Raw genomic sequence first — 12,300 nt, 5'->3', positions numbered from 1 at the left:
TCATTATTTGTTGGAAAAAATAAATGCGGGTTGAAGAAAAGTAACAGCATGTTCACATTCTCTGTCTCTCAATGGGTTTAACATAATTTTCAATTTCATCCCTAATCTTGTAAAATTTTCTATTTTATCTTGAATGACAAATATTTAATGATGCATTCCATGAAATATTTGTTAATGGTTATATTTTAGAATATATTATAATATCTTAATCAAATTGAGTTGATGTCAAAAAAAAAAAAAATCAATTGAGTTATGTTGGACTTATTTAATAGAATAAATTTTAGTAGTGTACTGTTGGGTTCAGAAAAAAGAAGTTGTGTTGGGTTTGTAAGAAGTGCAAACAAAATTGCTAGGAAAATGGATGATCCATGATATATAAGAAAAAGACAATTATCTCTATCGGTACGAGGCTTTTTGGATGGAACCAAAACCAAAATCACAATAACTAAAGCAGACAATATCATATTATTGTGAAGATAACAAGCTGCTGGAGCTATTGGGTTAGGGCACAACATCGAGGCACCATTTAGGCGCTGCCTATAACGTCAGGGCTCTATTGTAAATCCTAAAGAAAAGGCTCGCTTGCACATAGTGTTGGCTTGGCGCTAGATAATTTCTATAAATACATTGTCTTTTCACTAGGTTTTCCAGCATAATAAATTTTAGGGAATTGTGGCAATTTTGGCAAAGAAAACATAGGAAAATAATGTAGAGCTTGTTTTGGCATCCTATTCTTAGAGTTTAGTGAGATTTTTTATTTATTATATAATTTAGCCATTGTTGTGGTACCTAGACGTTAAGTAGTCATTGTCGTAGTAGTTTAGCATAGTAGAACGAAAGAGAAACTCATTGTTAATCTTCTAGAACATAATAGCACAACGACTTGTTTCAAAAAAAACTAAACATATTCTTTTAAGTTTAAAGGCACTAATATATATTCTATCCCTATCTCCTATTTCTTTGTGTTATTACACGAATGTGTGATTTGTTTTGTCCAGTGGAAGAAAATTAGAAAATTAGGTCCTGATTTGATGCAAAAAGAAAAAAAATAATGTGGTCTAGAAATAAAACGTGACCGAAATTGACACGAGAATGAAAAGGAAATTGTTTATTATTTGGAATATTATCTTATTTTTGCTGTTGGGAGTTGGAAGAGAAGAGAAAAGGAAAAAAAGCAAAAAGAAAGGTGTATTATTCATTTATTTGTACACGGAAAGAGACGCAGTTTTAAAAAAAATACATCTATATTTCTATATAAAATTATTGAGAAGCGTGACCTGATTATCAATATTTATTCATATCGTATGATTTTTTAAAAAATTGTTGTAAATTATTAATTCATCCTAATCCTATTAATCATAATTTACTATATTGACTGGCTCTGAAATAATAAATTTTAAAAATAAAAAATATATTATTTCTGGTCACGTGCTACAAATCATCAATATTAAGACCAAGTTTAGACAAAATAAATTAAATGTTGTTATACTAATAATAATAATAATAGTAACTAATACTTGAAAATTAATCATTTACTTACCTTGTAGATTTTATGATTTTTAAAAATAATAACTATCAGGACAAAATCCGTAGTAGAAAAAAAAAATTATTAGGACAAATTTAGTTCAGTGACTCAATTATTTTAGTTCAGTTGGCTTTATTATAGAAAAGAAGACTAACCTTTATTGAAAAAGTCTCCTGATGGAACATTGTAAGAGAAATTTGAGTCACATGGTCATTTATTTTCACGTTGGTGGGTAGATTTTACACTTTCTTTTTCATTTAAAAAAAGTAATAATAATAATAATAATAATAATCGAGAATATATGTATTTAGATTATTCCAAATAAATAATCTTTTTCTATATTAAAAATATTTCTCATTTATAACGATATAATAATAATTAGCTGTCCAAGATCATAACAAACAACTCATTTATTATTATTATTTAGAATATAGTATAGCAATTATAAGAGTGAGGACGAGATCTGAAAAAAAAAAAACTAGATGATAATAGAAATGCATAAAAAGAAAAAAAGTAATTATTAAGACTTTATCTTAAATAATTTTCCGTTAAAATGGATAAAAAAAGAGGTTGCTTTCTTTTCACAAGCATGCCCATTGCCCAAAGGAAGCCAGCCCAGCCTTCGCTTTTTTCATGCAATGCAATTGCATACTGCAAAGAGAAAGGGAATCTTTCATCTCTCTTTTTTGATATTTTTCAGAAAAGCCAGAAGATAGAGAGGTTGGAGGAAATGGACCCATTCATAATCGATTATTATTGGTCTGCTTAAAAGCAATTCTATTTGTACAGCTACAAATTCATTTTGGTTGATCACGGCGGCTCAAAGCTGCTTCCAGAATTGGAAATTGTGACATACCCACCACCAAAAGCTTCAAATTAGCTTCATCCCTTTTCTCCTATTTGTGAAATTTTGTGTTCCATTTCTTACTCGATCAGCCATGGAAGTACAGAAGTAAGTCTCTCTGTCTCTCTATCTTCCCCTCTGGGTTTGGAGTTTAGTCTGGTTCATGTTGGATGGATATGAAGAGACGTTTTTCTTCTTCCTCTAACATAATTATGGCTGTGGTGTGGAGTTGCTTCTTTTCTGATAATGTAGAGAGAGTTGCTTGGTTTTTTGAAGCAAAGGGTCAAACCAATGCAATAACATGAGTCATCTGTAGTCATTTCAAGAGTTAAAAATAAAACGCGCAACTGTCTTTTCTCTCTTTGCTTTGGAGCACCACAGTGTTAATTACCCCAGTTCAGAAAATAAAATTACTTCAGGCTCTGTTGTGCCTTCCTAATCTTTTCAGATTATTACTAGTAGTTTCTTCACATGTTCTATGTTTTCTACTTGATTATGCTTCATAATTCCGTTAGATCCACAAAATTGTTATAAGCTCTAGCCGTGTAATTTTATCGATTTCAGGAGTTTGAGTGTTTGTTGTGTGCAGGAAGCAGTTTCAAGATGGTTTTATTTCGATGATGTCCGCGTTCCCAAATTTGTTTAAGTACTCAAGTGTCAATCTCTTTTCAACGGTTCCCCTCATTTGTTTCCATTAACATTCATTGGGTCACCGTTTAAATCCTTAGGTTCATACTCAGCAAAGGCAACTTCCATTCTTCATTAGTAAACATTTTGTACTTTAATCATTTACATCATAGTGTCATTTCATTATGAACTCTTATGTATCATCTATAGAATATTACCAGATAAAGTTGGCAATTACAGTGATTATAGCAACCTTCCAGGATTAAATAATGATATCACTGGCTAATTATATATGAAACGTTCTGGTTGAATTCATGTTAGTTGGTTTATCAAATATGCTTTCATTTTCAACTTCTTCATATGTACTGTTGAAATTCTTCCTATTTCCCCCCTTCTCTGTGGCTGTTTTACTTTCTTCATGTTCTTTTCTTCCATGTCCTCAAATAGTAGATATACCTATTGAGTTTATTTATTCCAAGCGCTCTGTCCAGGAGTTCAGATGGTTTTCATCTGCAACACAGTGAAAAGCAACATTCGGCTGCTGGAGAAACACGCTCACAGGATGCACCGAGAACATTGGAATCAGTTTCTAAAAGCTTTGCTACTAGTTTTGATAGACTTACGAGTTTCGGAAACATATATTTTGAAGAAGAAGTTAGGAGTAAAGGCTTAGGATATCTTAAAAGAATTGTTAATAGACACCCAATATTGCTTCATTTGTGGAATGAAATACTTGCCATGTTGTGTGTGATTGCTACCTCATTGGATCCTTTGTTCTGTTACATCCTGTTTGTTGATGAAGGTAAAAGGTGTGTTACTTTTGACAAGAAGTTGAGGACAATAGCTGTAATTCTTCGCTCAATCACAGACTTCCTCTACATAATTCTTATTGTCTGTCATTTTCAATTTGGTTATTCCTCATTTTATAATGCAAATCGTGGTGGTGTTGATGATGGTAATTGCACAAAAGCATGGAGATTCTTGTGGTCCTACTTCACAGTTGATGTTCTCGCAGTTCTTCCACTCCCCCAGGTATGAAACTTCAGTCTCTGCAGAAATAGATTCCATTAGTATAATTTAATGTAATATAATATCTCAAGCTTTCCTCAAATTTTCTAATTTCCTGAATTTTATTGAAGGATTTGATTATATATGTAGATGGCCAAGATTCCAATCTTTTTTGCCTAATGATATATTCTGATGAATGTGAAAAATACTTGTGTGCAGGTGGTGGTTTTATTTGTCATTCCAAGGTTCAAAGGATATGAATTTATATGTGCAATTAGGTCATTGAAGTATATTCTCCTTGCCCAATATTTGCCGAGGATCTTTCGAATCTATGCATTCTTAAAGAAAGTTCGATGGACTGCTAACATTCTCCCAGAAACTGCTGGGGCTAAAGCTGCATTCAATCTCTTCCTTTATATGCTTGCAAGCCATGTACGTAGCTTCTGTGAGATGGATTACACTAAAGTCAGAGATTGATTTTTAAACTCTTATATGGTCTTTCCATGCATATTTTTAATCTACTAGTTGACAGGATGCAAGCTCATTTATTAACCTTCATTTTTGTTCCTTTTGAAGAGTTGATAAATGCTTTGAACTGAGAACCAACAGGTCAAACTATTAATTGCGTCTTGGTTAAGAACATGCAGAGTCATGTTATTTGAAGTAGATAATTGATAGCAACAGTTCTCTTTTGTGCTTTCTTCTAATAAGCTTATATTATACTGCTCTTTCAGGTTATTGGAGCATTTTGGTACTTGTTCACCATAGAGCGAAAAACAACTTGCTGGCTTGAACGCTGTCAACATTGCTCTTTAAACTGTATTTACGCTTCAGGCAATGCAAGTGCAGACAGTATTTGCTCTGAAGAAGCTAAAGATGGGCCGAACAATTTTGATTTTGGGATATTCAAAGATGCTCTTCGTATTGTGAGGGCAAGAAATTTCGTTAGGAAAATCTCTTACTGTTATTGGTGGGGTCTGCAGAAATTGAGGTTCGTCTTCAAAAGATTATGTATTCTCTCTTATTGAGTTGTTTTTTTCCTTTTAATTTACGTTCACCAATCAAGTCGCTGTCTTTGATAAAGTTATACTTGTGCTTCTTTTACATTCTTGTTATGTGATAAAGAACTTACCTAGTGTTCTTGCATACTTTCTGAGCAAGGGGCAAAGATATTATTTGACTAAGTTAAGGTATCAGTTTACTTTAAGAGTAATTTTTGTGCTACTCTGAAAGAAAAGACACAAAAAGTTTGTGATTTGTCATGGATTGAAGACTGTCTTGTGTTCATCTTATGAGGTTTCTAATGTAATATATTGCAGTTCTTTGGGTCAAGACCTCAAAACTAGTGACCATTTGTGGGAAGTATACTTTGCAATCACCATTACCATTTCTGGCTTGGTATTATTTGCACTTCTTGTAGGAAATTTGCAGGTTAGTAGCTAACTTTACTTCAACTTTACCGATCTAGACATTAAGGGTTCATTTGGTGACGTTCTTGTTTTTTATTTCTTATTTTCCATTTTCAATCTTTTAGAAACATGAGCATTTGGTAATTGTATTTGGTAATTGTTTTTGTTTCTTGTTCCTGTTTTTCAGTTTTTCCAAAACATAGATAAAAGTATTATTTTATCATTTTTTATGTATAAAATGCACATGAAGTGTCAAAGATTAAGCATAACATAAAGATTTTGAATATTTGATTTAAAAAATTAAGTTTCATATAAAACTTCTACTTTTTTAATTTAAAAGTCTAGAGAACAAGAAATAAGAAAGGGTCAGCAAACATTTTTTTTTTCAATAAAAAAGAAATAACTAGAAATAAGAAATAATAACCGAATGCAATTACATTTTTCTTGATTGAAAAAGAGAAAACAAGAAATAAGAAATAAGAGTGTTACCAAACGGACCCTAATTTATCTCGTTTCGTATCGGCAAGTTGCAAAGCACATAATCAGTAGTTGTTTGGACGGCTAAACCTTTTAGTTTATACGTCTCCCCAACGTTATTATCTGATCTGATGAGGTATTTTATTGTGTAACAAACAGACATATTTGCAGTCAACTATAGCAAGATTAGAGGAAATGAGATTGAAGGGGCAAGATATTGAGCTGTGGATGACTTACCATTCCCTCCCACCAAAGTTGAAGAAGAGGATTAAAAAGTATGAACGGTTCAAGTGGCGAGAAACCAAAGGTGTTGACGTCGAGCAGCTTCTTCATAATCTTCCTAGAGACCTAAGAAGGGACACAAAACGACATCTTTGCTTGAGTTCACTCTCAAACGTAAGTTTGTCCTCTCATTTTGGGTTTCACAGCACAGAGCATTGTTGAGAGAGTTCACAAATCCAAGACAATCTACGTTTGATGATAACTGCTTTCTGTATTTGGCACTAATTCCTGTTGTTGAGTTTCTCATTATGGTTGCTATATGATGAAGGTTTCAAAGCTTCAAAACATGGACGAGCAATTGTTGAATGCAATCTGTGATTATCTGAAGCCAGTGCTGTACATTGAGCGCAGCTTCATTGTTCAAGAAGGAGAGCCACTGGATGAAATGGTGTTCATAATTCGAGGCAAGGTAATGATCTATTCCAAAAGAGATGGCGAGTCCGGAGCTGATTCCTCGGAGTCCAAGTGGCTTACCAAAGGTGACTTTTATGGAGAGGGTCTTCTAGATTGGGCACTACAAAATCCTACTTCAGCCACTGTCCCCATATCTACCAAAACCATCCGTGCACACTCGAAAGTCGAAGTGTTTGTGCTTATGGCAAACGATTTAAAAACCGTACTCTCTAAGTTCTGGTGGCTTTTCAGCAAAAACTCTCCAAGTATGAAAGCGATGTGCGCGCCGTGGGCAGCTTTAGCTTTGCAGTTAGCATGGCGTCGATACTGCAAAAGTAAGCGCGAGAAGAAGATCAGATCTCCTGAGTTAGCTACCGAAGGAAAGAATCCTCCTGAACAGAACATAGCAGCCCCAGCCAGAGTCTCAGTTCTTGCCTCGAGATACATCGTCCGTGCTCTCTGCGCTTTAAAGAAAAAGGTTAAGAAAACACGGGCAGATCAAACCAGCAGAGTCTGAGAAGAGAACTGTTGATGTAACTTCGCTTCCATTTACCTTTCTTTCTCAGTTATCATTAAATGCTTCATCTCTGTATATTCTATACTCATTCCACTGTCATCAATGTGAATATGTGATGCTACCTTGTGATATATATCGGTTCAACGTCTATGAGATTGACATGATCGAACTAAATATATTGAAACACAAAAAAAGATGTACAAAATGATGATGCCAAACAAATAAGGGTGAGGCAGTGATGAAACGATCAAAGAGACGATGCCTAAACCTTTTGTCCGAACTGAAAACTTTTCGGATTTTTGATCTGTTTTTTTGTTCACTTGTCGGTTTTCTTTTTCATTTGCACCCCTTACATTACAAGTTTAATAGAAATTAGTTAACTTGGGAGGGAATTTTCAATTGAAGTTGCACAGGTTTTTGTAACTAACTTTTGAAACCCATCTCCGCATAAATCCAAATATAATTTTCTTTAAAATTTTAAAGAGTTGAGTTGTAAGCCTCAGTGTTTTTCTAACCTGTGATTTTGAGCATTTATTCTTCGATTTTTATAGTTTTAAAATATTGGTTCCAATACTTTTTAATTCTTTATCTCTTTATTTTACTTTTTATATCATTTTTCTTCCATCGCAATGCTGGCCCTCGATAAATTTCTTGAGATATTATAATTTCATAGTTTATTGTACCTATAATTTGTATCAAAATTCTTAAACGAGGATCAAAGAGTCCTTTGAAACGAATTGAAAATAAATATTTTAAAAATACATAGATTAAAATATACAAAAAGTGATCTTAATTATATATAATTTTCAACTTTTAATACGAATGGACAAAAGCTAATATTAATTAGGGATATCATCAGTTTACCTTCCTGACGACAAAAAAGAAAAAATAAATAAAAGATTAAAAATTAAACAGCAATGTGTTGGCGGGAAATAAAACGACAAATCTGCGTAGCGTAACAAGCAAGCCTCGCGAATTTATGCTTAGTTCGTTTCGTAGCTTCATTTTCATCTCTGAAATAGCTCGGCTTCAACTTCAAGCGTATCGTCGATCCAGCCTACAAAGAAGTTTTAGCGCCTGCTGTTGTCGTTATGGAATCGCCAGTTGTGGAGATGTCGATGCATGCTCTTTCTATAAATCCGCCCAGAAGGAGTCCATCTCATCAACAAAAGCTGCAGCAGGAAGGAACCTGAATCAATGGCGTCTGCTGTGCTGCCGAGAAACAAGTAATAACTGCGTTGTCCGCAAGAATGCAAAGACGGCGACGCACGCTTATTGAAAAGGATTGATTCCGTCGCTGTTGTTGAAATTTCAAACCCAATACTCGTCGAAATTAAAGATTTAAACCAGTGTGGATATAGGTCGTCGATCGTTGGATCCCTATCCTTTGAGTCAACCATACAGATACTGTATACATGTCCGGCCCCCCATGAGAATTGAGAATTAATTTTGAAACCCCTAATTAATACTAGGCGCTTCTATTACCATACAATATTTCTCTTTCTTCCTCCTCCTCCGTCTACTCTGAATTGACAACGCCTTGTATGGCAGAGGAAGAATTCAGATCTTCGAGTTAATGTTCTGTATATGGACCACATGGGCATGGTTCACATTCACGTTTACCAACCAAGGGGGACGACTTGAAGCCTTGTATTTGCTTGAGTCAGCGTAGGTACTGGAGGATGCTGCTATAAGGATAGTCGTCCTGTGCCCAGTAAGAAAGAGCTCGCTATGAATGGTGGAGAAGATGATGCCATACGGTTAGTTACCTCGCTATCCAAATTTGCGTTTCCCCCTCTATTTTCTATGGCTGGGTTGAGTTTTTTGCCCTAAATTATTTGTGCCATCCTCCTGGTTTGCTAATTTATGTTTTTATTCGTGTGCTTCTTAGATTGAACATTGATATATGCTGATTTGACTGATGTTTTTGTTTAGGATTCAGTCTTCCTCTAGTGAGCAGAAGAATGAGAACCTTTCCTCCCAGTCTATGGGTTCAGTGGGACCGACTCCGAGAAGATTTGAGTCTTCTTATAATACAGTTACGAGTTTCGGAAATATTAATTTTGATGATGAATTAAAGAGTAAAGGCTTAAGCTCCATAAAAAAGTCTATTGAAGGAAACGTGCTACTCCTTCATTTGTGGAATGATGTACTTTTCACGTTGTGTGTAACTGCAACCTTACTGGACCCTTTGTTCTGTTACATCCTAGTAGTTCGTGAAGAGACAAATTGTATTCGGTTTGACAAGAAGTTGAGGTTGACGGCTGTGGTTCTGCGTTCACTCATTGATTTGGGCTACATAATTCTCATCATCTTTCATTTTCGTATTGGTTATATTCCATCTTATGATGCAAATAATGGAAGACTTTGCACAAGAGTGAGGAGATATCTTTTATCTTACTTTACGGTTGACATTCTTGCAGTGCTTCCTCTCCCACAGGTAAGGACGATTAGTCTCTCCCTAAGAATAGAATTTGAAAGATTATAAGCCATATATGTTATCTGGTGATGTTGATATAAACAATGTTAGAAAATATGCGTGCAGGTGGTGATTTTATTTGTCGTTCGAGCAACAAAAGGTTCTCATTTTTTAATCGCTATTAGGTCATTGAAACTTGTTCTTATAGTTCAATATTTGCCAAGGGTCTTTCGAGTATACTCATTCTTAAAGAAAGTGAGATGGAGTTCTGGCATTTTGCCCAATTCTGCTGGGGCCAAAGCTGTATACAATCTCTTACTGTATATGCTTGCGAGTCATGTAAGTCCATCGCCAATCTTTTGTACTCGACTGTATTGTTATCTGCTTGCACGCGACTGATTGATTTGCTAGTGAATCTGCAAGGACTGATCTCATTTGCATTCAGTACAAAATAGCTTTTGGAGAGGCTTGCTTGGGCAGCAGCTGAAAATTTTTATACGATCAAAGTGAGATTGACAGGATTCAAGAATCAAAACTAATGTAGAAATTAATCTTGAATGGATATTTTCGTTCTTATGTTTCTAGGAGTTTGTTTTTTAAGCTCTTTTCTCGGACAATTATCATATTGCTAAGAAATCTCAACATCTCGTATTGTGATATTATCTGCATCAGTTGCCTCTAGTGGAATCAAGGGTTCATTATGTGCTATTGACTACTCCTGCCCTTTTTTCTTTTTCTTATTTCAAGGATATTTATGAGGACTTTGGAATAACCCTGTTAGGTTCCATGGGTTTATTTGGTGTTGGAAGTATATGTTTTTAAGCCTATCCATGTTATCAACTTGGAGTTGTTTTAGTGAAAGTTAGAAAATATAGCCTGTAATGTGGATTTTAGTTAGAAAATATAGACTGTAATGTGGATTTTAGTTAGAAAATATAGCCTGTAATGTGGATTTTGGTTAGAAAATATAAGATCACTGGCTGTAAGCCTGCAGCCCTTTTCAATGGTCGATTTGGAGCCTTTGTACTTTTTCTTTGCCTTTGCCCATATCTTAGCATCAACTCAGCATCTATTTGGTCCTTTTAGGTCTTTGGAGCCTTTTGGTACTTGTTTTCTGTTGAGCGCAGAGCAACTTGCTTGCAAGAAAGGTGTCATAGTCATCCATATTGCCCTCGGAATTATAATAACAGCTCTGTTGAGAAATTGTGCATGGATGCTTGCCCATCAAATTCATCATCAAATGACACAGCAGCTTTCAATTATGGAATATTTGATGATGCCTTTAAGTCTGGTGTCGTCTATTCAACTGATTTCATATGGAAATTAACTTACTGTTACTGGTGGGGTCTGCAGAGTTTAAGGTTTGTTCTCTAAAGCCTATGTATTCTGTATTAGTCCTCTACCCAACTTGTGTTAACATATTTCACTACTTCAACATTTTTCAGTTCTTTGGGTCAAGGCCTCAAAACTAGTAAGCATATATGGGAAGTTTACTTTGCAGTCTCCATTACCATCTCTGGCTTGATATTATTTGCACTTCTAATAGGAAATTTGCAGGTCAGTGCCAATTAAGATTCATCCATGCTTCTCCATCCAGATATATAATAATATGGTTTAACGCCGCCTTTGGATGTGGCAATTTGGTGAGCTTTGTTTTTTTTTTTTTTTTTTTGGTTGCGAAAACAGACATTTCTGCAGGCAACTATTGCAAGATTGGAGGAAATGAGATTGAAGGGGCAAGATATTGAACTGTGGATGGCCTACCATTCACTCCCACGTGATCTAAGAAGGCGGATCAAACGATATGAGAAGTATCGATGGCGGAAAACCAGAGGTGTTGATGTCGAGAACATTCTCCATAATCTTCCTAGAGATCTTAGAAGGGACACAACAAGACATCTTTGCTTCCGTGCAATCAAAAGTGTAAGTTTCTGTTCTCCTTTCTATTTCCATTCATGGTGTTGTATTTCACTTCATGGTTATTTTCTACTTTGGTAAAGGTCTCATTATTTCAAAACACGGATGAGAAGTTCTTGGATGCAGTCTATGGTTATTTGAAGCCTACACTATACATTGAGCATAACTTCATCGTTCGTGAAGGCGAACCGCTAGACGAGATGATCTTCATTATTCATGGCAAGTTATGGATCTATTCCAATTCCAACAGGGATGGTGAAACATCAAGTTCGTCTGGGAGCCTTGAAAAGGGTGATTTCTTTGGAGAAGACCTTTTAGAATGGGTATTGAAAGATCCACTTTTGTCCACTGTCCCCATATCCACAAAAACTGTCTCTACACACACCAAAGTAGAAGCATTTGTTCTAAGCGCAAATGATCTGAAGCATGTGGTCTCCAAATTCTGGTGGCTTTTCAGTCGAGAGCTTAGAAACGATCCCAACTTTAAAGAGCGGTTCGCGCCATGGGCTGCTATTGTGTTGCAAGCTGCGTGGCGCCGTTACTTCAGGAGCAAGCGCGAAAAGGAGAATTCTCAGTTAGCCTTAGCTACTGAAAGTGGGAATTCACAGCCTTCAATCACCACAGCCGTTCATGCCTCTAGATTCATTACTCGTGCATTACATGCTTTAAATCGGAGACGAAAAAGAAGAGATGACAGCAGTGACTTGCCACTTGCCAGAACGTAGCAACGCCTGAGAAGATTTATTTCATTTGTAGTAATTCTTTGTGGGTATGTAATATTCCCTCTGGAGCGCGAGCGCGAGCACAAACGCTTAACTTGACATACATTATTCTTATTTGAAGCCACGAGTTTAGTGGGGAAACTGTGTTACATTTCAAGAT

General features: G+C 35.4%; 2 protein-coding genes across 6 annotated transcripts; both read left to right on the top strand.

Moving 5' to 3' along the window:
- Nucleotides 1-2,132: 2,132 nt before the first annotated feature.
- LOC111011521 (cyclic nucleotide-gated ion channel 1) lies at nucleotides 2,133-7,213 on the top strand. Of its 3 annotated transcripts, none has more exons than XM_088118807.1 (8): nucleotides 2,136-2,477; nucleotides 2,959-3,097; nucleotides 3,488-4,028; nucleotides 4,224-4,436; nucleotides 4,739-4,995; nucleotides 5,324-5,435; nucleotides 6,050-6,286; nucleotides 6,441-7,213. In XM_088118807.1, the coding sequence occupies exons 3-8, from the start codon at nucleotides 3,735-3,737 to the stop codon at nucleotides 7,080-7,082; spliced, it is 1,755 nt and encodes a 584-aa protein (XP_087974933.1). In that variant the 5' UTR covers nucleotides 2,136-2,477; nucleotides 2,959-3,097; nucleotides 3,488-3,734; the 3' UTR covers nucleotides 7,083-7,213. The 3 variants fall into 3 exon arrangements, with proteins under 3 accessions (XP_022141010.1, XP_087974933.1, XP_087974932.1); XM_088118806.1 differs by having other exon boundaries at nucleotides 2,959-3,114; XM_022285318.2 differs by lacking the exon at nucleotides 2,959-3,097 and having other exon boundaries at nucleotides 2,133-2,477.
- An 895-nt stretch (nucleotides 7,214-8,108) lies between these two features.
- On the top strand, nucleotides 8,109-12,297 carry LOC111011619 (cyclic nucleotide-gated ion channel 1). 3 transcript variants are annotated; one of them, XM_022285470.2, is made up of 7 exons: nucleotides 8,111-8,842; nucleotides 9,025-9,522; nucleotides 9,628-9,840; nucleotides 10,588-10,862; nucleotides 10,947-11,058; nucleotides 11,188-11,424; nucleotides 11,502-12,297. In XM_022285470.2, exons 2-7 carry the CDS (start codon nucleotides 9,070-9,072, stop codon nucleotides 12,141-12,143), a joined length of 1,932 nt encoding a protein of 643 aa, XP_022141162.1. In that variant the 5' UTR covers nucleotides 8,111-8,842; nucleotides 9,025-9,069; the 3' UTR covers nucleotides 12,144-12,297. The 3 variants fall into 3 exon arrangements, with proteins under 3 accessions (XP_087974934.1, XP_022141162.1, XP_022141161.1); XM_022285469.2 differs by having other exon boundaries at nucleotides 9,018-9,522; XM_088118808.1 differs by lacking the exon at nucleotides 9,628-9,840 and having other exon boundaries at nucleotides 8,109-8,842; nucleotides 9,018-9,522.
- Nucleotides 12,298-12,300: the final 3 nt, after the last annotated feature.

This window comes from Momordica charantia, assembly GCF_013281855.1.
Source record: "Momordica charantia cultivar OHB3-1 chromosome 10 unlocalized genomic scaffold, Mcharantia_2.0 BLBB01000010.1, whole genome shotgun sequence".
Lineage (NCBI taxonomy): Eukaryota > Viridiplantae > Streptophyta > Magnoliopsida > Cucurbitales > Cucurbitaceae > Momordica > Momordica charantia.
This window is presented reverse-complemented; position numbering and strand designations above follow the sequence as displayed.

Bases quoted from the DNA above. Each gene is read 5' to 3' on its own strand.
- LOC111011521 (XM_022285318.2), top strand. The intron at 4,437-4,738 runs GTACGTAGCTTC...CTGCTCTTTCAG, and splicing joins TTTATATGCTTGCAAGCCAT to GTTATTGGAGCATTTTGGTA. The intron at 4,996-5,323 runs GTTCGTCTTCAA...AATATATTGCAG, and splicing joins TGGGGTCTGCAGAAATTGAG to TTCTTTGGGTCAAGACCTCA.
- LOC111011619 (XM_022285469.2), top strand. From the start codon at position 8,814: ATGAATGGTGGAGAAGATGATGCCATACG. The intron at 9,841-10,587 runs GTAAGTCCATCG...TGGTCCTTTTAG, and splicing joins TGTATATGCTTGCGAGTCAT to GTCTTTGGAGCCTTTTGGTA. The intron at 11,059-11,187 runs GTCAGTGCCAAT...TTGCGAAAACAG, and splicing joins TTCTAATAGGAAATTTGCAG to ACATTTCTGCAGGCAACTAT.